Below are 23,500 nucleotides of genomic sequence, written 5' to 3' on the forward strand. Positions count from 1 at the left end.
TCATTTGGAAAAGTGAAGACAGGCCATGGAGAACGCAGTACCTAGACCTTAAAAAGTCTTCTGTTCAGTGTCTGGAAACATCAATTTAGCTATGTGCCCCTTTAACTGAGACCCTCACTGAAGGTGGTAGAGATGTGTGTGTGAGAGAGACAGAGACAGAGACAGACAGAGAGAGACAGAGAAAGAGAGACAGAGAAAGAGAGAGAGAAAGACAGAGACAGAGATCCTGGAGCCAATAGAGAATGCGGCCCTTCTTCTATCACACTCCATTGAGCCTACCTTGCAGACCTACCCAGAATGCAGTCATGTTCCCCAGCTTCAGCATTACTGCTTTGATCCAAGCCACCTGAACTATTTCAGTAGCTCCCAAGGCCTTTACCATAATCTCTCTGGCTTCGATTTATCCTCCTTTTCCAAAGTTCACCTTCTATACAGCAGTCATAAAGATTTTCTTTCTTTCTTTCTTTCTTTCTTTCTTTCTTTCTTTCTTTCTTTCTTTCTTTCTTTCTTTCTTTCTTTCTTTCGAGACAGAGGCTCATCACTAAGTATCCCTGGCTGGCCTGGAATTTGTCACAAAGGCTAGGCTTGTCTTGAGTTCTTAGAGATCTGCCTGCTTCTGCCTCCTGCCTGCTAGGCTTAAAGGTATGTGCCACTACCCCTAGCTAAGGGTTTTGTTTTGTTTTGTTTTGTTTTTTTAAAGAAAAAATCTGCCTGGCAGTGGTGTCACACACCTTTAATCCCAGCACTTGGGAGGCAGAGGCAGGTGGATTTCTGAGTTTGAGGCCAGCCTGGTCTACAGAGTGAGTTCCAGGACAGCCAGGGCTACACAGAGAAACCCTGTCTCGAAAAACCAATATATATATATATGTGTGTGTGTTTAGAGAGATGGCGCGGTGGTTAAGAACGTTTACTGCTCTTTCAGAAGTCCCAGGTTGATTCCCAGCTCCCACATGGTGGCTCACAACCATCCGTGACTCTAGTTGCTAGGGATATGATGCCCCTTCCTCTGGTCTTCTCAGGTGCAAGGCACACACATGATGGACAGACATGTATGTAGGCAAAGCACTCATATAAACACACACACACACACACACACACGCACACGCACACGCACACACACACACACGCTCTCTCTCTCTCTCTCTAACCTGACCCTGGTGGTACAGGTTTGTAATCTCAGCTGCTTGGGAGGCTGGAGCACTAAATAAAGTCTCTACCTCTCCTTCTCCCTCTCCCTCTCCCTTTCCCTCCCCCCCTCCTCTCCCTCTCCTACTTCTCCCTCTCCCTCTGCCACACACACACACACACACACACACACACTAATGAGCTATACCTCGAGTCCAACCCCCTTCTGACTAGCATATAAGAGCACCCCCTTCTCCAGCTGGAAGACTACAAAAGGTCTCCTCCTCCAAGACAAAATCCATGGATAAGAAAAAGGAAGACATCAGCACACAGTCTCCCTGCATAGAGGACCTGAGTATTTAGGGGAACGCTTCAGGCTGCCTAGCTGGTATCTTTTTCTGCTGGTGACAGCACCACCTCACCTCCTGAACACATCTCCACCTTCCTCTGCTGCCTTCCTTCTAACCCCCTACCCTCTAGCTCTCAGCCCCCCTTCTATGTAATGGAAAAGGCCTGATGCCTATTGTCTGCAAGGAACTGTTCTCCCTGGGACTTCAACTCCTGGATCCTCACACCCAGGTCCCATCTCAAATATGGTTTTACTCAAGGAACCTTTCCTCTGCACTCATTCTATGACATTTTTGGTTTTTTTTTTTTTTTGGTTTTTAGAGACAGGGTTTCTCTGTATAGCCCTGGCTGTCCTGAACTCAGGCTGTAGACCAGGCTGGCCTCAAACTCAGAAATCTGCCTGCCTCTGCCTCCCAAGTGCTGGGATTACAGGCGTGCGCCACCACTGCCCGGCTCTGTTTTGTTTTCTTACCTAGCAGTTATCACTACTAGTAACCTTATTTATTTTTTGTTTATGGTTTATTGCCTGCATCACTATACACATCTGTACAACCCTTGAGGCGGTATCTTACTTGACTTGGCCCCTGAGCCTGGCACAGAGTGGCTCTCAATAAATTCTTGATCCATGAACGCATAGAAAGGAAGGGGTTGGGCCAAGAGCCGCGCTTCTTCTGGTGGCCACACGGTGGCGCTGCTCCCCACGGCCTGAATCGCTAGAGCCGCTCCCTAAGACCAAGCGGTTACGTTTTTTGTTTTGTTTTGTTTTGTTTTGTTTTGTTTTTCTGCCAGAGCTCAGGAAAAGGCAAGATGGCAGGGGGGAGTATTTGAATCTCTGCCTAGGCCTGGTCCAAGGCAGACTGGCCCCGAGGGATGACGCGTGGAGGAGCAACTAAGGACAGGAAAGGAAAGGACAATAGGGTTCGTCTGAATAGGAATTGAACCGCTTATTAGAACCAGGATTAAGGTGTCTCCTGGTTTTAGGAGGCTGGTCCAAGGCAGAGGGAGGAGTCACATGTTACCTGTGTGGAGGGGAGAGGTGGTTTCAGTCCCCAGAGGAGCAGAAACTGGCCTAAGGACTGAATCCCGGTGACCATTCCTTCAAGAATGTGTCCGAACCTTGGGGGGCAAATGACTCAAGAAAACTTGAAGGGATAGAATCATGAGTTTGGCATGAATAACCCCAGACACACATGCAGACTCCCCTCTATCACTTCTGCCAAAGGTCGGAAGGTCTGTCCTTAACCGTCTCTGTGGCCTCGATCCAAGAGTGCTTTAAAATCACTGAAGCCACCATACCTGCTCCCTGGACCTCATTTCAACCTCTGAGCCTGGGCGCTCAGAGCATGGCAGGTTAGCTGCCTAGGAACCCGGGGCAGCCTTTGGTCTTCTAGCCAGGCCCGGGGAAGGCATGCTGTGTCTAAGAAGCTGTCCTGGAGTGCAAAGGCCTGGTTCTCCTGGTGCTGCCACAGTTCTTGCATGTTCTTGATGAAGGGCCTTGCCTCATTGTCTCAGCTTTCTTTCATGGAAACAAAGCAAGATACACATCTTCTTGAGCAAGCTATGAAAGGCTGTCATAGGGAAGGGGTCCTGTGTGTGTGTGTGTGTGTGTGTGTGTGAGTGTCGTTGTCGTCCTTGTCCTAGCGTGTGTGAAGTTTTGTTTTCAATCCTCACCACTGAATAAACTGGATTGGCGGTGCATGCCTACAGTCGCAGCGTTTGGGAGCAGGAAATTTACAACTTCAAAATCATCTTTGGAGCCACCTTATAACACATGAAACCCTGTCTCAAAACAAACAAACAAATAAACAAAAAAGCCAGGCTGACCACATGCCTTTAACCCCAGGAGGCAGAGGCAGAGGCAGGAAGATTGCTATGAGTTCAAAGCCAGTCTGTTCTATAGAGCTAATTCTAGGACATTCAGGAATCTGTTACAGAGAACCTCTATCTTGAATTTTTTTTTCATACTTTATTTTTGTAAAATCTGTTAACACTCTTTTACTATCCTGGAAATGAAGTTCAAAGATAATACTCCACCTGTACATTTAGTCTCAAAACAAAATCAACACCTGGAGGCAGGCACATTGGAATCTCTCTCTCTCTCTCTCTCTCTCTCTCTCTCTCTCTCTCTCTCTCTCTTTTTCAAGACAGGGTTTCTCAATATAGCCCCAACTGTCCTGGAACTCACTCTGAATGCTAGGCTAGCCTCAAACTCAGAAATCCATCTTTTTTTCTCTTTCTTTCTTTCTTTCTTTCTTTCTTTCTTTCTTTCTTTCTTTCTTTCTTTCTTTCTTTCTCTCTCTCTCTCTCTCTCTCTCTCTCTCTCTCTCTCTCTCTCTCTCTCTCTCTCTCTTTCTTCCTTCCTTCCTTCCTTCCTTTATTTTCTACTTTTTATTTCTTTTTAGTTTTTCTAGCCCCACTTGCTCCAGCCATATTTATTTCGTATATATGGGTACGCTGTCTCTGTCTTCAGACACACCAGAAGATGGCATCAGATCCAATTACAGATGGTCATGAACCACCATGTGGTTGCTGGGAATTGAACTCAGGACTTCTGGAAGAGCAGTTGGCACTCCTAACCACTGAGCCACCTCTCCAGCCCACATTGGAACATCTTTATTTCCAGCTACCCAGAGGTAGAGGCAAAAGGAATGCTTGAGGCCAGGAGTTCAAGATCAGCCTGGGCATGATAGCAAGACACCCCTCATCTCAAAGCAAAAACCATTTCAATGTGCAAATCCTTCAGTCAAGACTATTCTAGAAATGGCATTGCATACATTCACACGGGCTTCTTAAGGAATGTGACAGCTATGAGCCCTGGCGAAGGCGAGCATCACCAACATGAACACTCCATTCTAATGTCCTTCCTGGAAAAGCTTAAGGAAAACTCTTTGTATTCTGTATACGGTAGAAATGCGTTCGAGATCAAGTAGTCAGGTTCTCATGCAAGAAGACTCCAGCTGGAGTTTAAAAGAGGAACTAAATGCACAGCAATGCAGTTATTTCCTATTTTATGCATTTTCAGAATTTTTTTTCTCTTTTTGCATGAGTATGCACTGTTCATGCAGTGCCCTTGTAGGCCAGAAGACAATACTAGATCCTCCGGCACTAGAATCATAGACAGTCGTGAGCTGCCATGTGGGTGCTGGGAATTAAACCCAGGCCTCTTGAAGAACAGCCAGTGCCCTTAACCACTGAGACATCTCTCCAGCCCTTTCTTTTTGTTTTGCTTTTGTTTGTTTGTTGGGGTGGGGTTGGTTTGGGGATTTTTTTTTTGTAATTTTTCATTCTTTGAGAATTTCCATACAATGTATTTTGCTCATATTTACTCCCCTCCCCTCTCCCTCACCTCCTTCCAGGCCTTCCCTAACATCCCCACCTACCCAACTTTCTTGTCTGTCTCTTTTTTTGAACATGTCCATTTGTGTTGATCTATTAATCACTCTGGGCTTGGGGTCTGCCCTAGATATGCCAGGTGTCACAGCATTAGAGAAAACAGACACTCCCTTTCCCAGAACCCCCCAGACACCCAAAACTCCTCAGCTACGGCCGGGACCTGGTGCCCACCTCCTCTCCTCTATGCTGGGATTTTGTCTGGCTTGAGATTACACAGGTTCTGTGTGTTCTTTCAAAATTACCAAGTTCATATATGTATGTGTCCTGTTACGTCTAGAAAACATTGTTGCCTTGAAGTCATTTATAGCCCCTGGCCCTTACCAATCTTTATGGCCCCTCTTCTGCATCGGTCCTGAGCCTTGGGGGGGACATATGCTCTAGACATCCCATTCAGGGCTGAGGGCTCCCATTTTTTGTTTGTTTGGTTGGTTGGTTAGACAGATTTCACTATGTACTCTTGCCCAGGCCGGGATTCACTGTGAAGATCAGGATGGCTTTGAACTCAACAGAGATCTGTCTGCCTCCCCCTTGCATGTGCTGAGATTACAGTATACTTGTACATCACTATACCATGGCTGTGTAGACCTGACCCCCTCTTTTTCACAGATTCCTTCTTAAAAACAAACAAACAAACAAAAAACCCCTCTCCCTTAATTTCCTAGAGTGTCCTGTAGGGGGCAGCATCTCTTCCTTCCTAAACCATTGTCTTAGACCAGCCGTTGCTGTAAATGGCTGTTAAATTGTTAAACTGCTGCCTGCCCTGTAACTGCATACCAATGAGGAACTGAACATACACACTTCTGGCACAGAGTACGGTCTGACTGCATTCTAAGGTTAAGCATTGGAAAAATTAACAAGAGTATTGACTTATTCACACGGAGCTCTGAGTTTTCCTAAGCAGCACTCCAGAAACTGTCTCCTTCCATTGTCCCAAGAACACAGTAAGCAGATTATTGTCCTCACTACTTACAAGCATAGAGGCTGATTCCCAGATGAAAGCTATCATGCCAGTCGACTGGCCACTGTACGCACTCCAGAGATTGTCTCAGCAAGTCTTTGGAAGCACCTGACAGAAAATAACACACGATGGACCTCTGTGGGCAATGCCTGGACGCGGCGTGGTTGTTTGAACCCCTCATTTTTCCTACATGAGGAATCTACTGAGGAGGGGGATGGGTTGTTTGAAGGAGGAGGAATCTTTTGCTCCCTTTCTGCCAGCAGAAAGCCATCTGTGTCAGGGAATGGCTGACAGATAAAGTCACAGAAATGCCGTCGGAAATAGAAACGGACGGGAGGGGATGGGGAATATTATAAATGTCCTTTCCTGGCTGAGCATCGTGGATTTCTGGACATGTCTACCAAAGCCTCTTTCTCCCTACCACCTCCATTTCTATCTAGCATATTCAAATCCTGGCCCCGGGTCAGATGCCAGAACACATCTATGGCCAGGTGTGTGTAGAGTACTCATTACCAGATGCCTCAGGACAGCATAAAGAGGTGCAAGGGACCCCAAAGACAGGCCAGACTCCAACATTTAAAAATTCAGAACATTCTAAAATTGCTTGACCAGCTGATTCCGATGGGATAGGAGAATCCGTGCCAAGACAGGGAACAGTGACCCTTCAGCCTGACCTTGAGTTTGAGTGATTCCAACCTCTTGACTGCTAAAGCATCCCCTAGAAGAGGTGCCCTCCGGAATCACTGTCCCCCACACTGCAGAGCCCCGGGGCTGCTTAGCATGCACTTCCAAATCCTCTGCCCACAAGCTTCTGGACAAGTGAGCGCTGAGCCAGAGCTGCTGTTCTTAGGTTGAGGTTCCCCAACCTCTCTAGATTTCCTACCTCAATATAATGCGAAGCCATCGCTGGAACTCCATCTCCGGGGAAAGGCTGGTCCAGGATAAAGTAGTATTTTCAGATTACTATTCTCGATAGTCACAGAACTGCCTCAGTAAACCTTTTTGATAGCAGCATGGCAAGATTTTTTTTTTTTTTTTTTTTAACAAAAAGCATGATTCCTCTCCCAGGCCATAGACAGGAGACTGTTTTAACCCTTTATCATTTCCAGTGAGCAACCGAGGGCTCAAAGCGAGGCAAGGCACAGGGCACGTTGAGTGAGTGGATGTGGATCAAATCCTCCCTTTGGGAAGAAAAAGGGAGGAAGAAAAGGAGGAACTGAGTTTGTTCGTAGCAGCAGCTATCTGCCTACAGTAACCACCTACTGTATGTCAGTCACCATAGTCTGTTCATATCTATACACATGATCTGATTTATTCACCACAAGAGCCCTGTGGTAGTTGCTGTCCTTGCCCTGTTTCAGATGTATACGTTACATAGAAGAAGACACTGAATGACTTGCTGCAGGTTAGAAAGGAGCGCAAAGGGGCTTGGGAGATGGCTTGTCAGGTGAGGGCGTCTGTCCGCTGCCAAACCCGATGGCCTGAGTCTGGTATCTAGGACCCACGTGGAGGAGGGAAGGACTTCACACAACTAACAAGTGAAGCAGAAAAAATAAATGTAACAAGAAAGCCGAAAACGAAACCCAAACAAACAGCAGCTACAAAGAATCGTGAAAATTTGAACTCACAACTGCCCGATTCCTGCTTGCATCCATTTCACTAGACTCTGCTGCCCTCGTCCAAGCCACCGCTCAGTTCAGCCCAGTTAGGCAGTGGCGACTATAGTCGCACTGCTCCAGGACTCCCTCAGCAAAGCTGCTGATGTTATTGTGTGTAGAGGCAAAAGGGATGGAAGCTGCTGTCTTCTCAGGTATCCTGAGCTAGATATCCTAGCCGGTTGACCTTGGGCTGTTCCGCACATCTTTGAGCTCTAACTCTTTAAAATAAGGGTAAATGATACTAGCATATTTAATGCACACGAACACATATCAGATTCCCTCTGCTCCTACCCCGGAGGTTCCAATTCCAAAGGGTTTCTGGTTTTGTTGTCTGTTTGTCTGTTGGTCGGTCTATCAGTCGGTCTTTCGGTCTGAGACAGTGTCTCACATACCCCTTGCCTTCCTCAAAATCTTGATAATTCTGTCTTGGTCTGAAGTGCTGAGATTATATGCATATATCACTATGCCTGACTTACATAACCCCTTGTTTGTTTGTTTATTTGGTTGGTTGGTGGGTTGGGTTTATAGTATGGGGTCCTGTACATGCTAGGCATGTGAACTTCCAATGAGCTACACTCCCAACCTGGAGTTTGGGTTCTTTTTTATTTGTTTGTTTTGTTTCTCAGAACAGGGTTTCTCTCTGTAGTTCTAGCTGTCCCGGAGCTCTCTCTGTAGACCGTGTTGACCTCAAACACAGATATCTACCTGCCTCTGCCTTCAAGTGATGGAACCAAAGGTGTGCACTGCCACATCTGGCTGGACCTTTTTTTTTTTTTTTTAATATTTATTTCGTGTATGTGAGTACACTGTTGCTGTTGCTGTCTTCAGACCCACCAGAAGAGGGCATCATATCCCATTACAGATGGTTGTGAGCCACCATGTGGTTGCTGGGAATTGAACTCAGGACCTCTGAAAGAGCAGTCAGTGCTTTTTTTTTTAATTAATTAATTAATTAATTTTGTTGTTGTTGTTGTTTTTGTTTTTTGGATTTGGCTTTTTCGAGATAGGTTTCTCTGTATAGCCCTGGCTGTCCTTGAACTCAGAAATACACCTGCCTCTGCCTCTCAGAGTGCTGGGATTACAGGTGTGCGCCACCACCACCTGGCTGCTCTTAACCACTGAGCCATCTCTCCAGTCCTGGCTGGGCCTTTTTATCTTTACTGTGTTTCCTGGTGATTCTGATGCACAGGCAGGTTTGGAGGAACCCATTTACAGGTATGTGTAGCAGATGCAGAGAGGAAAGGAAAGGGTCATGGAAGGTCCCTCTCCGAGTGCCCCAGCTCCCCAACCCCCACTCCTTGTAGGACTCCCCTCCCCGCTCCTTCACACTGGCGTGTGCAAGAGTTCCCTTCAAATCAAAACTGGGTGCTTTAGCAGTGAGTCAGCAGACCTCGGAGCCCGCCTTTCCAGCCGCCCAGGAACCTGGCCTGAGCTGGGAAACAGGATGCCACGGGTTCTGCTCTACATTAGCTCCGTTTGACTCACTATAGCACATGGCTAGTCAGAGCAGCCTCGGTTTGCTCATGCTCAGTCAATAGCTGAGGACAGCAGACTTGCCCATTGGAGCGCTACCTAGGAGTGAGTCCTTGGCTCGTGACAGCCAGAGCAGGTAGAGGAACACGCCATATGGACCAATCTTACACAACTCCGATTTCCCATCCTTATCTCCTTTGATTGTCCTCAGTCCTCTGCCCTCATCTTGTCCCCTGGTCGTTTTACTTGCTCCCTGTCTGGTCTTCCTGCTACCCTAGCAATAAGCTAGTTTCTACAACCTACCCTTTGCACTACCGGCGAGACTCCGAACGCTCTGCCACAAACGATCACAAATTTGCTTTCTTCTCACCCAGGCCTCCGCCTGCCCATCGTCTTTTCAGAAAAGGCTTTGTTAATCCATCATCAAGTCTAAGGTGTGAGGAGGGGCACCAGAACACATGCTCTTCTACCAGGCTCTTGAGGTCTCTCCCCACAGCACACACTTACTCTGACAGCGTAGCTGCGAGTGTCTAGGGAATAAGCCCACTAGTGGGGCCACTCGAGGATGCATTATGATTGAGATGTTCGTTTTTTTGAGATCTATCCTTAGGTAGTCCAGATAGGACTCAAAGTCAATATATTAATGAGGATAGCCTTGAACTTATGACCCTATTCCCTCTACCTTCTAGGTGCTAGGATCAAGCATAAGGATTTTCCTAACAGTGGGTCCCATTCCACAAAGATACAGACTTTCTTGTCAAGCAGCGATGGACATGCAGTCACCAGAACGTCTCTGCTGAACTGTAGACAGCCTGAGGTTCTTTCTACGAAGCTGTTGTTTCTCCCACGTCCAACGTCTAACCTACCCTCTGCTGCCGGGATTTCAATGGCCAGAAAACAAGTGCAAAGTTTCTTAGACACGCTGTTTCTTTCCTTTCTGTCCCCCCTCCCTCTTTCTCATGGTGCTGGGGTTCACATCCATGGGGACCACATGCTGAGGAAGCACTCTTATCACAGAAATACATTCTTAGCCTCAATATAGCAATTATACACATTCAATCATTTTCATTTGTAAGCAAGGGGGGGCTGATGGTGGTGGTGCTGGTGCTGATGGTGGTGATGGTGATGATTACGGTGGCGGTGGCAGTGATGGTGGTATTGGTAGTGATGGTGATGGTGCTGTTGGTGTTGGTGGTGGTGTTGGTGATGCTGCTGGTGGTGGTGATAGTTTTAATTTTTTTCTCTCTCTCTCTTATTTGAGACACTAAAGGTGGAACCCAGGGCTTTGCACATGTTAGGCAAACTCTCTACCACTCAGCCACATTCCCCAGCCAATAATTTTGTTTTCTTTTGCTTAGTCTTTCGGTCCCAGGTTCTCTGCAGTTCTGGGAAGGGAAGTGACTATCCTAAATACATTTCAGGTCTTTCACCTTTCTTTTCTCCAGGCCCTTCCTCGTAAAACCTGACACGCAGACCTGGGTAGGGCGAGGCTCCCAGGTGTGATGAAAACCAGGAGTTGCCCCGGCAAGGCTGAGCTGACGTGGTGCTGAGGCGGAAGGACCTAGCATAGGAAGGAAGAAGCAGGCTAGGACAGGAGAGCAGGGTGTGAAGGGTGGGAGGCGGGAAAGGGGAGTGATTTGGTCATGTGTCAGGAAGTGTCTCCCTCCACCCTTCCCTGAGGAGAGCCCTGACCCCTTTAAGGCTTCAGTTTTAAGATTAAACACCTGCTGGAGGAGGTGAGGTGTGGCTGGGGTGGTGGCCAAGTACCGAGGTCCGGGGCTCAATACTGAGCAACCAGAGAAATACCAACGTGGCTTTTGGCCAAATAGGTGACAAGTAAGAGTCCTGTCTGAGAGCAAGTTGACGACACAATTGGACCCTGACACCTGGCCAGCCTAGGTGCCTAGGGACGGGAGAGAAAATGGTATCCAAGGCTGGACGTCTAGTGATTACAGCAATAGCAACATTAGGCCAAACTTAGCAAGAGCTTATACCAGGACACTGCACTTTCTGCTTTATATTTGTTTCCTCATTCAGTCCCCAAAAAGCTTTCTGCACAGCAGGCACGGTTAGAATGACTACTGTTATTCCCATTAGAGAGATGTAGAAACTGAGGCTCAGTAAAATCAATTGTCTTAGGGACTAGAGATATGGCTCAGCTGTTGGGAGCACCGGCTGCTCCTCCAGAGAAGCCGGGTTTGAGTCCCTGCACCCACGCAGGGGCTCACAACCATCTGTAACTTCAGTGCCAGGGAATCTGATGCCCTCTTCTGACCTCTGTGGGCACCGGGCAGTCATGCTGGACACAGACGTACAAGCAGGCAAACACCCATACACATAAAATCAAACAAACTCACCTTCTTCCAAAAAGAAAAAAGAAAAATAGAATCAATTATCTCATCCAAGTTTCCACAGTGAGCGGTAATCCAAGTCTGTAGAGACTGCACTGCGGACACCTAGGCCTGGGAGTGAAGCTGTGGAGAATGAAGAGGGGGAAGCCAGACTGACCCCTGAGAAAGTGGGGGGTGGGGAGAAAGAGTGGGATAGACGGTGTATAAATAGTAGGCCTGTTTTTATCCCTACACATGGCTGAATCAGGCAAAGTGCTCTCTGTCTGGCACAATTTGAAGGCTCTGAATGCCAACCCAGCCCTGTGTCAAACTCCCTGCCCAGCACGTCCCTGGGAGCTGAAATACTTATTGAGGGAGTCATTATTTGAGTCGGGACATTGACTCCAGACGACCCCCCCCCCTCGTAAAAATACAACAGTTGGAAAAGAAAGACATCAATCTGGCACAGGTCGCACACACTTGTCGAGGTTTAACTGGTTGGGTCCTTTGAGAGGAGAGCTTATGTGTGAGAGAGTGGTCTTAATATCCAAGGAAAAGTATGGGACTTGTTTTATAATCTGTGTCTCTCTGATTGCAAAAGCCTGGGAACTATATCGCATAGCTCAGAAATCCTAAAGTAGACTATGTCCCCTGGGGGGAAAGCAGTGGAAACCACTCCTAACTTCCTTTGCTGTTGCTGGATAGGCATCAAATGATTCCAACTTCGTGTCTGGTCACTTTGCCCTCAGGAGACCAGCTGGCATTCGTGTTTCTAATTTTTAAACGATAAACGAACTATTATTTACTGCTTGGTTATCTTCTGAGTGCAGATACCTAGTGTGGAGCGGGGACTTGTCAAAGATGCAGGGGCAGAGGCCAGGAACAGCTCTCACATCACCTTTCGATGGGCTTCACCGAGACCCGCGTCAGAGGAAAGGTAGGATCCCGGCTTCGCCACCTGCTGGTCATTCGCCTTACGCCCACACTCCAGTCACGGTTGCTCTGGCCTGGTCCCAAAAAATGTGAGAGTCTCCCGGTCCTCCCGCCGCGACCGCCTAGTCCGGAGCAGCGCTGTCGGCGCCTCCAGCCGGGCTGGCTTCCCGGCGCGGGAGGGGGGAGGGGAGGGGGCGGCGCCGGGCGGGGCGGGGCTCCCACTCCTTCCCCGGAGCCTTATTCCTGGCTGCGCGCTGCGAGCGAGCGCTCAGTCTGCCCGGGGAGCTGCACGCGGCTGGTCGGCCTGACGGACCTTCAAGGGCTGGAGCGGACGTGCGGACCGACTCTGAACAGACAGACTAACCGCGGCCGCAAGGTTTCCAGACAGGATCTCACCCAGAAGCAGGCAGCGGACGGTGCCTAGTGGAACCTCGCTGTCCTCCGCCGCCTGGCCCCGGTGCAGGCGTCCAGCGGCCGCCGCATCCAAAGTGATCGCTGCCTCCCCGTCTCCGCCAGGCTCGGGACCATGAAGCTGCTGCCGTCGGTGATGCTGAAGCTCTTTCTGGCCGCGGGTAAGAAGCTCATGTCTCCCGAGGTCGGGGGCGGGGTGGTCGCCGTGCGGGGGACACGTGGGAAGGTCGCCGCGGCGCCCCCCACCCGCCGAGCGGGCCACTTGGTGGGGCCCGTGCGCCCTGAAGGGCGGGCGTGGATCTCGATGGCGTGGTAGAGCGGGGTCTAGGCAAAGGGTCTTATCGCGGCCTCCTCTCTTCTCTTGTCCAGTGTTGTCTGCGTTGGTGACCGGTGACAGTCTGGAGCGGCTTCGGAGAGGTCTGGCGGCAGCAACCAGCAACCCCGACCCTCCCACTGGATCCACAAACCAGCTGCTACCCACGGGAGGTGATCGTGCTCAGGAGGTCCAGGACTTGGAAGGGACAGATCTGGACCTTTTCAAAGGTGGGTGTGGAGGCTGCCTAACCTTAGATGCTGTTCGCAGCTGAAGAATACACAGGCCTAAAATGTATGCTTTTGCCCCCTACCCCCCACCCCTGGGGGGCTGAAGGGATGTTTATGGAAGACTTCAAGGGAAAGCTTATGGCCTAACTGGAGTTGGGGGTTCTGGAATACAGTGCAGTCATTCTTGTCCTTGGTCTCATCTGGTGTGTGTGTGTGTGTGGGGGGGGGGGGGTCTTACTTTATATTTTGGAGCAAACTGAAGGAGGCAGGTTGCCCTCTGAGGCAAGCTAGATGGTAGAAGGAAGGTGTTGATAGAGATGCTTTCTCTAGAGTTTCTATGCAAAACAAAACAAAACAAAAACAAAAGTTAAGAGCTATTGATGTTGATTATATATGTGATGATTATATATAAAAAGAGTTAACAGATGGGAATGTTGAAAGTGTGTGACAGCAGACTCCTTCATCCACCCAGGAGAGAGAGAGAGAGAGAGAGAGAGAGAGAGAGAGAGAGAGAGAGAGAGAGAGAAAGAGAGAGAGACAGAGAGACAGAGAGAGGGAGAGGGAGAGAGAGAGAGACAGAGAGACAGAGAGAGACAGAGAGAGGAAAAGACAGAGAGAGGAAGAGAGAGAGAGGGGGGGGAGAGAGAGAGAGACAGAGAGAGAGAGGGCAGTGAGGAACTCTAAGCTTTGGAAGATGAGGCCAGCACCCTTGCAGCTGGCTATGAATGGTGAATGTTGGGACCCCGGGAGACTGTTTTGAAATGCTGTGAGTCTGAAACTTGTAGACTCCACTGCAATCCCTAAGGAGACTCCAGGAAGAACGAGCTGTGTATCATCCTATAACCTGTATCTGGGGCTGAGCACAGGGACTGGTCAGAGTTCAGAACCCGAGGGCCTCCCTGCCTCTGGACACTTGCAGTGATTCTCAGAGGCGGAGCCAGCCCCAAGGCCTGTGGGCCCCGGAATGACTATATTTGGTTGGAAAGAGACACACCTGCTCAGCCCCACCTGCTGCTTGCCACGCCGGCTCCCTCCTCACACAAGGCTTCCCCTAGGTTCTTTCTCTGTTTTGCATAAGTCAAGAGTCCTCTCCACAGTGGCCCATTGGGGTCACCCACGTGCTCAACAGTCTGGATTCTCCTGGCTCTCTCTCTATTAGGCTGGATAGGGCTGGGCAGGGTGTGACTCACCCCCCCCACCCACCCACATGGCTGCTCCTCTTACCTCGCCGACCTGACTCACTGCTCCTCTCCTCAGCAGGAGCCTAGCTGGTCACTCTTATTCTGCATCTCTCTCTGATGGCCTTGGGTTCTGTTTTGCTCTCCTTGGAGTCCTGATAACTGGCCACCAACACCTTCTGAGCGTTTAAGGAGCCTGGAACAGGACCAGAGAGCGCTGCTCTAATTCTAATTCTGCAGTACCCTGGGGCAAGTCCCTGCCTTTTGGGATCTAACAGTTTTCATCATGAAAATGCCCTGGTGTTCTTGTGGATTCTATGTCCCTAGTGTAGCCTACCATATTCATCTTTCTGCCGGACTCGAGCTGTAGCTATGGACAGTAAGTGCCTTTTAGCTATTGGGTTCAGGGACAAGGAAGCCTGGCATCAGACTCCTGGGCCAATGGCCAGTCCCAGCTAGATGAGAAGTCACCCCCTCCCCCTATCTGCAGCCTGGAAAGAAGAGGCGGGGGTTGTCATGGTCCAGTTCCTTCTGGACAGTTCTTTGTACATATTGTAACTCCCATCCCTATCCCAGGTATAAATAGGACATTTGGGGATAAATCTAATTGGATGTTTGAAAAAGTGGATACATTGTTAAAGTGCATACATAGGGCAGGGCAGATATCTTGCCCAAATTCAAGAAAGAAAGGCCTTTTAAATCAGAGATGGCTCATTTTCTGTTTCAGAGGTAGGTTCTGCACCAAACACATCCCTGTGACCAACGGGAATCCAGAGGAGAGGTTCCCAATCTATAGATACTCTTATCTAGGAAGCTTCCTTCTCCCAAAGCATCTTTTGTCTGTGACACAGTCTTCCTGCAAGTAGGTCACTGAGTACAGGACCAGGAAATGAGGCTTAGAGCTACAATAGAATCGGGCTCGTGGGAGATCACAGACAGGGTAGAGAGCGGGCAGAGCACGTGAATGCCAGGCTGGTAGCTTTGCCCTGTGACCTGCAGTTACTCTGGCTTTCTTAGAACAAAGCCCTTCTTCCTTGGGACTTAACCCAACCTCTATTTCCTCTTAAAAGTTTCCTCTCTCTCTGGTGGTTCTTAGTTTTCCCAGGCCTCTGACTACAGGCAGGATCAAAGAGTATGTGTGTCCTCATCGGTTTTTGGGGGTACCCACCTGTAATTCCATGTTCCAGATGCTGGGGTGTGTGAAATGGAAGTCTGAATTCGGCCTGGCTTATATCTGGAGATACCTTTTCAAAGGGACAGAGTAGAAACGCTTACCGAGTATCCTTTTTCCTGCAGTGGCTTTTTCCTCCAAGCCACAAGCCCTGGCCACCCCAAGCAAAGAAAGGAATGGGAAAAAGAAGAAGAAAGGCAAGGGGTTAGGAAAGAAGAGAGACCCGTGCCTGAGGAAGTACAAGGACTACTGCATCCACGGAGAGTGCAGATACGTGAAGGATCTCCGTGCTCCCTCTTGCCTGTAAGTGCTCTATTCGCAGAAGAAATCTCATTGTCACACTGCCAGCCACACGTTCTGTTTGTCACTATTCCTTGAATTCATAATTTCACCCAGTTTCTTTTCAACCTCTGGGAAGCAGTTCAAAGGAAGGGACACAGTTTTAGTCAGCGGAAGTCCCCCGCCGCCACGACCGCCACAACCACCAAAGAGGATGTCATTTCCTGTGGCATGGGGTTGTGACTCTCCTCCATCCTTCGGGACATTTCCTCCTGCAGACCTATAAATGAGCACATGCCCACGGGAGCTGGCCCTTGTTAAGGAGGGCTTTGGCTCCTGGACACTTCTCTGGAAATGAAAGCTGATAGGAAACACAGCACGTGGGAGGGGCCTGGAGTCACGTGTTGTGCGGGTGCGTGTTCTCGAGTGTGTACTTGTGGGCGAGCGAGCAGGTGTGCCTTGATCCTAAGGCATGGCAGGACTGTACAGAGAAGAACCAGCGTGCAGTGAGTTGAAGGTCCTCCCCCCCCTTACTCTTTCACCCAGGCAAGGGGCAGAGGATGTGGGAGACATGGAGGATATCGAGCTTGTGAGGAGCAGGGGGTTGGAGAACACTTTTTTTGTGTATGTGCAAGATTATCAGTGGAACCCCACCCAGCCTGCAGCATCACTGCTCCCTGTCAAGAGTATGGATGGAGGGGTTGTGGGTTCAATATCCTCTCACAGACCAAACCCAGCAAGCGGTCACTTTGGCAACTCCTCAGGGATGATGGTAGTATACTCTCTGGCAGCAAAATGTGGCCACTGTGCCTGAAGCCAGTATCAGGCTACAGACATCCCCTCTCTTCCCTGTCAAGAGAGAGACAGGCTCTTGAAACCCTGTGACTCTTCCTAAGAGACTCTGGACAGCTCAGAATGCCTTTCCCCTCCTCCCCTGTCAAAAAAAAAAAAAAAAAAAAAGCTGTCTGTATGGTGTCTCTTCCACCTGTGACTAGCATGGGTCCTTTTTAACTTTCGTAAGTACCCTAGTTTTATCTAATCACACCCAGCAGATCTGTCCTGTATTTAGCAGTTGGTGGACAGATCTATTCCCACCTTTACAGTCAGTGTGTCCTTTCCTGTAGCATCCTAGGCAGGAGTTGAATTGGAGAGACTTGGTTAGGAATGGCAGAATCAGCCAGCTGGTGATGGCACAGACCCTCATGCTTTTAATGCCAGCATTCAGAGGCAGAGGCAGGTGGATCTCTGAGCCTGAGACCAGTCTGGTCTACAGAGCAAGTTTCAGGACAGCCAGCGGGGGTGGGGGGTGGGGGAGTGGGGAGGTAGAGTCTCAGTCTGCTCCTTTCCAATGTCCTGGGACAGGACAGGAAGTGCTTGTCTTAAATGTGTAAAATGGCATCATTAACTCAGGGTGGAGAAAGTGACTCTGAGGGTAGTCAAGAGGAAGTAGAGCCAGGAGTCTGTCTAGCCACAGTGTCTCAGGATGTTTGTGGCTCAAGTTGTTTTGGTAAATGGATTTGCAGGGATTCCATTGATGAGCCAAGCAGCAGGGCTCCCCTGACGTAAGCGCAGAGAACCCAAGAAGTGTGCTTAAGGCCACCTCTTAGCCCTAGGAATAGTGATAATAATCATATTGGTATTATTGCTATTATTTCTTTGAAGCCTTTCATTGTTAGCGTTTAAATCAAGTTCAGCCCAGCGGGCATGGTGAGCACTTACTCTGTCTGAAGGAATGAAAGGAGATGGTCTTTGGGATTTCCAAAAGCCCTCTGCTGGGAGGGCAAAAGTTTCTCTAATTGGAAAATGAGGAAACCACAGAGAGCAAGCAGGAAGTTTTTTTGCATGAGATCAACAGCTAAATAAGTTCATGGGAAGAACATGGGGTCTCACTCCTATCCCAGCATGCCTTTCATGTTCCAGGACACACTGGGTGTTGGCTTTCCTCCTCTATCCCTGCCCTTACAGAGTCCGAGCAGACTTTTATGGGGGCAGCTGTTGTCCTAGAACACTCCTTGGGATTTCGTGACTCTAAGAGCATATAGCAAGCGTCCAGAAGGCTCTGGGTCAGTGTCCTAGGCAGACTTCATGCGGTGGGTTCTGTGACATAGAGCTCCTGGTTTGGGGCAATGTGATATCTTTGCACCTACATCTGTGTCCCTCTTTGTGGCTTCTCCTCTACTTTAGACCCAGAAGCTGCCAGCCAGGGTGTGTCCAGGCTGCTGTGGCAAACGAGGCTAACCGGCCTCCTAAACCAGCCTTTGACAGCCACCAGGAACAGGAAAATCCTTCTGTGTCACCAGCCAAAAGTTGCCCTCAAAGAGCAGTTTTCTTGGGCTTCTGACTGACTGCTGACCCAGAAACTGGCTGCAGGATTTCCTGTGGCTAGAGCAAACCTAGGGGAAGAGTTGGGTAGGGAAGGACTCCTGAAGAGAGGCAAGCCTGGCGCTGCCCTGTGCATACTGCTCCTGTGCAGAGAAGCCCCTTCTCCTGACTCCATCTGGCTTGAATATCTCGTTCCTTGAGAAACAGGCTTTACCCTCTGGTTTGATTGTATAATAACTCACATAAATGGGGCCAGGGTTTTTCATGATATTCCGGAGAGGTAGGCTTTTGTTACTTCTGACTTAATACGAGGAAATCAAAGCTTAGAAAAGTAATGTGACTTGCCCAAGATCACCTGGCTAGAAATAGCAGAACCAGTCTGGAACTCACTTATTCTGATCCCCGCCCCGCCTATCAAATGATGCTCCCTTCACCCCCCTGGAGTTGATACGGAGATATATAAGATTATGTAGAAGATATCTCTGGCCTCTAGAAGGAGCTTCTGTTGCCATGCAAGTTCTGAAGTGGGTCACAGACGTGGAGAGAAGCATGTCCTAGTTTGATGGATGTGTGTGTTGGCTTGAGGCAGGACAGACACATGATCTTGCCCTGCATCCAGGGATGCCCGGAATGTGTTCAACCTGCCTTTTCCCCTGCGGAAGCCAGACTTTGAAGACGGGAGGAGGACGTCGTGTAATATTAGCACATTTACATTATTATCCTTTGACTCAGGACAGAGGTGGTGGAGGGATTATATAACTGAATTGCAGGACTCTGAGGCCAAGTTTTATTTCTACCATCTGAGTAACTACCTGTGGGGTTTGAATGATGGTTTGGAACTGCAGAACAGATTGAGCTGCCCTCCCCTGGCATAGTTGCTGAGGTCATCCAGACTGCTGGGTTAAATCCAGGCCTCTACTACTCTCTAACTTTGTAACCTTGGCACGTTATTTATTGGGAGTTAAGCCTTGGTTTCTTCAAAATGGGGATGGTAAGCTCTACTTCACAGGTGGTCTGACCTTAAATGTTAAATGATATGGAAAGGCCTGAAGTTCAAACCTCAACGCCAGAGGCAAAATAAAATAATCCTTGTGCAGCGGCTAGTGCAGGAGTACTTAGCTCATAGGCCTTTATTATTTGCTATTTATTGGTCTTGCTGCTTCCTAGCTCTGAGACTTGACAGATCTCTTTGACCCTTCATCTCTTTGACCCCTTCCTTATCTCTGTGCACACAGAGCGCTCCTAGGAGCTTCCTTTAGGTCCTGGAAGGGTAGGGATATTGTCAGTTATATTTTTTCCTGACTCCGACTCAGAGGCCAGACATACTGAAGAGGCTAGGTAAGGGACATATTCTGGCCTTTGTGGAGCTGACCCACCTTTATGCTGCTCTGCACCCAGAAGTAGGTGCCGGGCAGTCCTCAGGTAGGGAGGGACAGGGATGCAGTGCCACCCATCTTGACCCTGTGCCATTGCTAGAGTCGACAGCTCTGCTTCATGGAGCCTCCCAGGGCCCTGCCAGCAGGAAGGAGGGATTCCTCTGGGCTCTGAGGCTCCCGGTGCACACATCTTTGCAGAGAAGGTCTGATCCAGAGCAGAGGGCCACAGGTTCTCGGTACCACCTTCAGCAGATGCTAGCCTAACACCCCCAAGCTGATAAGCCTACCCCCTACCCCAGCTAGTGGGCGAGCAGATGTGGGGGTACGTGAGCAAAGTTAGAGGGTTCATGACAAAACTGCTGCCCTTCTACTGAGATCTAGGCAAGCCACGCCAGCCACTTTTCTGTTAGCACGGGGCTCCCTCTACATCAAAGGATGTCAAGGGTGCTCAAAGGAAGGGGACGTCTTCCTAAGGGCTTTAAGGAAATGCTTTGTGTTTGAAGGAGGGGGTTGTCACGTGACTTGTTTCTGGACTGAGAAGAGCTCTGGGATTGTTTCTGACATTCTTTCCCGCTGTGACAGGGTGGCTGGGCAGGAAGATGTTTTCTTGGTTTGTTTGCTTTGTGCTCTGAGATAAAGGAGACTGGGGGAGACCAGCATTCGGAGGCCGAAGGGTGTAGTTTAGCTTCCAGGTTGGGAGCGAGGAGTTAAATGAAGGAAATGGGAAAAATGATTCCTGGCAAAGGGCCAGGGCCTATTAATAGTCTGAGCAGCAGTGGGGAGGGGCTGCGTGCTGGGAGCACGGATGGGCAAGGCTGGGTTTATTTCTGGGTCAGAATGTTGAAGGGCCTCTCTAGATGGAGGGAGCGATGCTGAGTCGCCCTCCTCGCAGCCCATCAGCCCTTACGCCCAAGGCCTCTTAAGTAACTTGAGCAGAGCACCTTAGTACAGATGCAATGGATTAGGCCCACGTGGAATACATCTAAAGAGAGACCTTCACGCCTCCCTCACTTTTTCCCTGCCTGAAGCAGGACTCTGGGAGCTGGGTGGGTGGAGAGAAAGGCAGAGGGGGGTGCATACACCATTAACTCTATCTTCTTCTTGTTATTCTAGCTGCCTCCCTGGTTACCATGGACAGAGGTGTCATGGGCTGACCCTACCGGTGGAGAATCCCCTATATACATATGACCACACTACAGTCTTGGCTGTGGTGGCTGTAGTACTGTCGTCTGTCTGTCTTCTTGTCATCGTGGGACTTCTCATGTTTAGGTGAGTGTTTGGAGCCTTGCAGGCTCGGGGCTTTTTTTGTTTGTTTGTTTGTTTGTTTTTTGAGTCACTCACTTTTTTCTCTTCCTCGGACTTAGAGCCTCTCTTCATCCCTAGATGTTGGCCTCAATATCGTGTACATTCTAGAAACTATTACTTTATTTATTTATTTATTTATTTTGCCTGACATGGCATGAGACCAGGGTTTAAAGCCCAGGGTACTATTGCCGGGCCAGGCCATACAGGTTCTGTCTCTCTGTTCTCACGGGGTTCATTTCCTACCTGTGGCCTGGTCACTCACCCCCCAGAGGCACCTCTTAAGCATTTCCTTCTCCTGGCATTAATGCATGGTTTGGTAGTAAAGGCATGGATAATATTGTTGATAGTAATCTCTCCTTGATTGTACTCTATAAGGATGTTTTTAGGACCAAATAATGCTAAAGTAAATAAAGTCAGGGATGACAGGTACACACCTGCTGTGAAGCCATCCTGAGCTACATAGGAAATACTAGTCCAGTCTGGGTTATGAGGTACTGTCTCTGAACACATGATTATATATATACATACACAAATATATATCTAAATCTTCTGCTGGTAGAGGTAGGAGTCCCTCAGAGAAGCTAAATTCTGGCTAAAGACTCATGAGCCGCCATACTCTCTGGGGTTTTTCAAGAAATGGATCACCATCATGGGGGTTTCTTGAGAGGGCTGTCTGTGGGGCCTGCCCGTTGTCATTTCTTCACAGCCCTTATTTTCCTCAGGTACCACAGGCGAGGAGGTTATGACTTGGAAAGTGAAGAGAAGGTGAAGTTGGGCGTGGCCAGCTCCCACTGAGGAGGGCCTGAGCTCAAGGTAAGGCTCCATCCTTGGTCCTGGGTAGCAGGGGGAGACAGGGCCAAGGCACGGGTGGGTCTGGGGTCTGCTTCAGTGAGTGCTGAATTCTCCTGATTAGGGGTAGCTGGGGGCAGGTTACTACTGTGCGGTCTGAATTCCAAATGCAGAATTGTTTTCAGTGAGGCTTGTTCAGAGCTTGGTCTCTAGCTAAGTTACAGGATTGCTGCACCACCCCCACCACCCCCACCTCCCCCCCACCCCACCCCACCCCCCCCCCCCCCGCCCCAGCTCCCCTTCCCAATGCTCTTTGCATTTCATAAGATTGGACCTGGCTTTAAATGCCTTCCTCTGATGTTTCAGGAACCTTCAGAGGCTGCTTCTGAGACAGTGGTTCATTACAAGTTCTACAGAGGAGAAATACTTCACCAGCAGCCATGACTTCTTCATTCATTCCCAGTTGCTACTCCGACTGGGCCTCCTGTAATTGCTCTGCAAAAATCTCAGAGCCTGTAAGTGCCAAACAAACTATGCCCACTTGGATCCGGATCAGAAGAAAGCAGGAGCAAGTGAGCCCTTCAGGCCTTCCTGGTCCTCCTCACTGAACCCACTGGTTTGTTTAAACACAAAGCTTCTGGACCGAAGTGTCAGCTGGTTTCCATATGCTCCAGGATTTTTGACTGGAAAAAAGGAGAGGAAGGATGAATGGTTTATGGACTGGAAGAGCGTAACAGAGTTGAGAAGCCATGTGTTCAAGTAGCCGCAAGGGATCTGCTCTTTGGACCCTCCAGCACGCTGGATTTGATGAGCTAACTGTGAAATACTGCAAGCCCGAGAACTCTTGAGTTTTGGGACTTTTCTACCCAGAGGGGAAAAAATAACAAGTATTTTGTTGTTTTGTTGTTGTTTTTGTTTGTTTGTTTGTTTGTAAAATGCCTCTTAAATTATATATTTATTTTATTCTATGTATGTTAATATATTTAGTTTTTAACGATCTAACAATAATATTTCAAGTGCCTAGACTGTTACTTTGGCAATGTCCTGGCCCACCTCTCTGCAGCTCTGCCATCTGGCTCAATGCCACGCTGGGTCCCATTTGCTCCTGTAACCCATCGGTAGTAATTTATTGTCTGTCTACATTTCAAAAGATGTCCCTGGAGCAAAGTATCCCAGGGTGGGTTGTGTATGGTCAGAGCGCAGGGATCAATCTGGGAGGAGCCACTCTGTGAGTTGGACTGCAGTGATTGGACTACAGTTGCCTAGGTGATTTTTGTCTACCATTTGTGTTTTGAAAGCCCAAGGTGCTGATGTCAACGTGTAATAGATATTGGTGTTTGCCTGTGTCCTCTCCCGGCCAAATCTCAGAAGAGATTGGGCATCCATGCCTGCCGCTTCCTGGTCCTCCGTCACCCTGTCTCGCCCCCTTTGTGTCATGACATTTCCCGTATCCGGCCGTTCTTCTGGTGCTACTCCATGCAGGGTTGGCAGAGCACAGGACAGTTTGGAGAAGGCATTAACTAGTAAAGAAAAAGGCTGAGGAAGAACAGGAAATTTTGGAGTTGTCTGTTCTTGGTAATTGATACCGATCAATTGCTACTGAGAAGGTTGGTGGGAGGGAAGGTTTGGGGTAAGGAGACTACCAAGACTATAATGTATGCTGTCACAGTCCCCATGGAAGGTTCTAGTGCCATTTCTAAGCTGTTACAACCTATATTTCCAAAACCTGGTCATATTTATACTTTGTGATCCAAATAAATATAACCCTTACTCCATCCATGTTCTGTTTAGTATTTGGTTTGGTGTTTGTTTGTTTAGGGTCTCACTATTGAGAACACCAGCTGTCCCGGAACTCTCTATGTAGACCAGTCTGGTCTTGAACTCAGATCTGTCAACCGTTGCCTCCTG

General features: G+C 48.9%; 1 protein-coding gene across 1 annotated transcript; it reads left to right on the plus strand.

The window, feature by feature from the left end:
* Positions 1-12,463: 12,463 nt before the first annotated feature.
* Positions 12,464-22,520, plus strand: Hbegf (heparin binding EGF like growth factor). The gene is made up of 6 exons (XM_052155817.1): positions 12,464-12,790; positions 12,999-13,172; positions 15,647-15,824; positions 20,612-20,767; positions 21,526-21,616; positions 21,959-22,520. Exons 1-5 carry the CDS (start codon positions 12,745-12,747, stop codon positions 21,596-21,598), a joined length of 627 nt encoding a protein of 208 aa, XP_052011777.1. The 5' UTR covers positions 12,464-12,744; the 3' UTR covers positions 21,599-21,616; positions 21,959-22,520.
* The last annotated feature ends 980 nt before the right edge of the window (positions 22,521-23,500 follow it).

The sequence above is a fragment of the Apodemus sylvaticus genome, chromosome 13, assembly GCF_947179515.1.
Source record: "Apodemus sylvaticus chromosome 13, mApoSyl1.1, whole genome shotgun sequence".
NCBI classification, from domain to species: Eukaryota; Metazoa; Chordata; class Mammalia; order Rodentia; family Muridae; genus Apodemus; species Apodemus sylvaticus.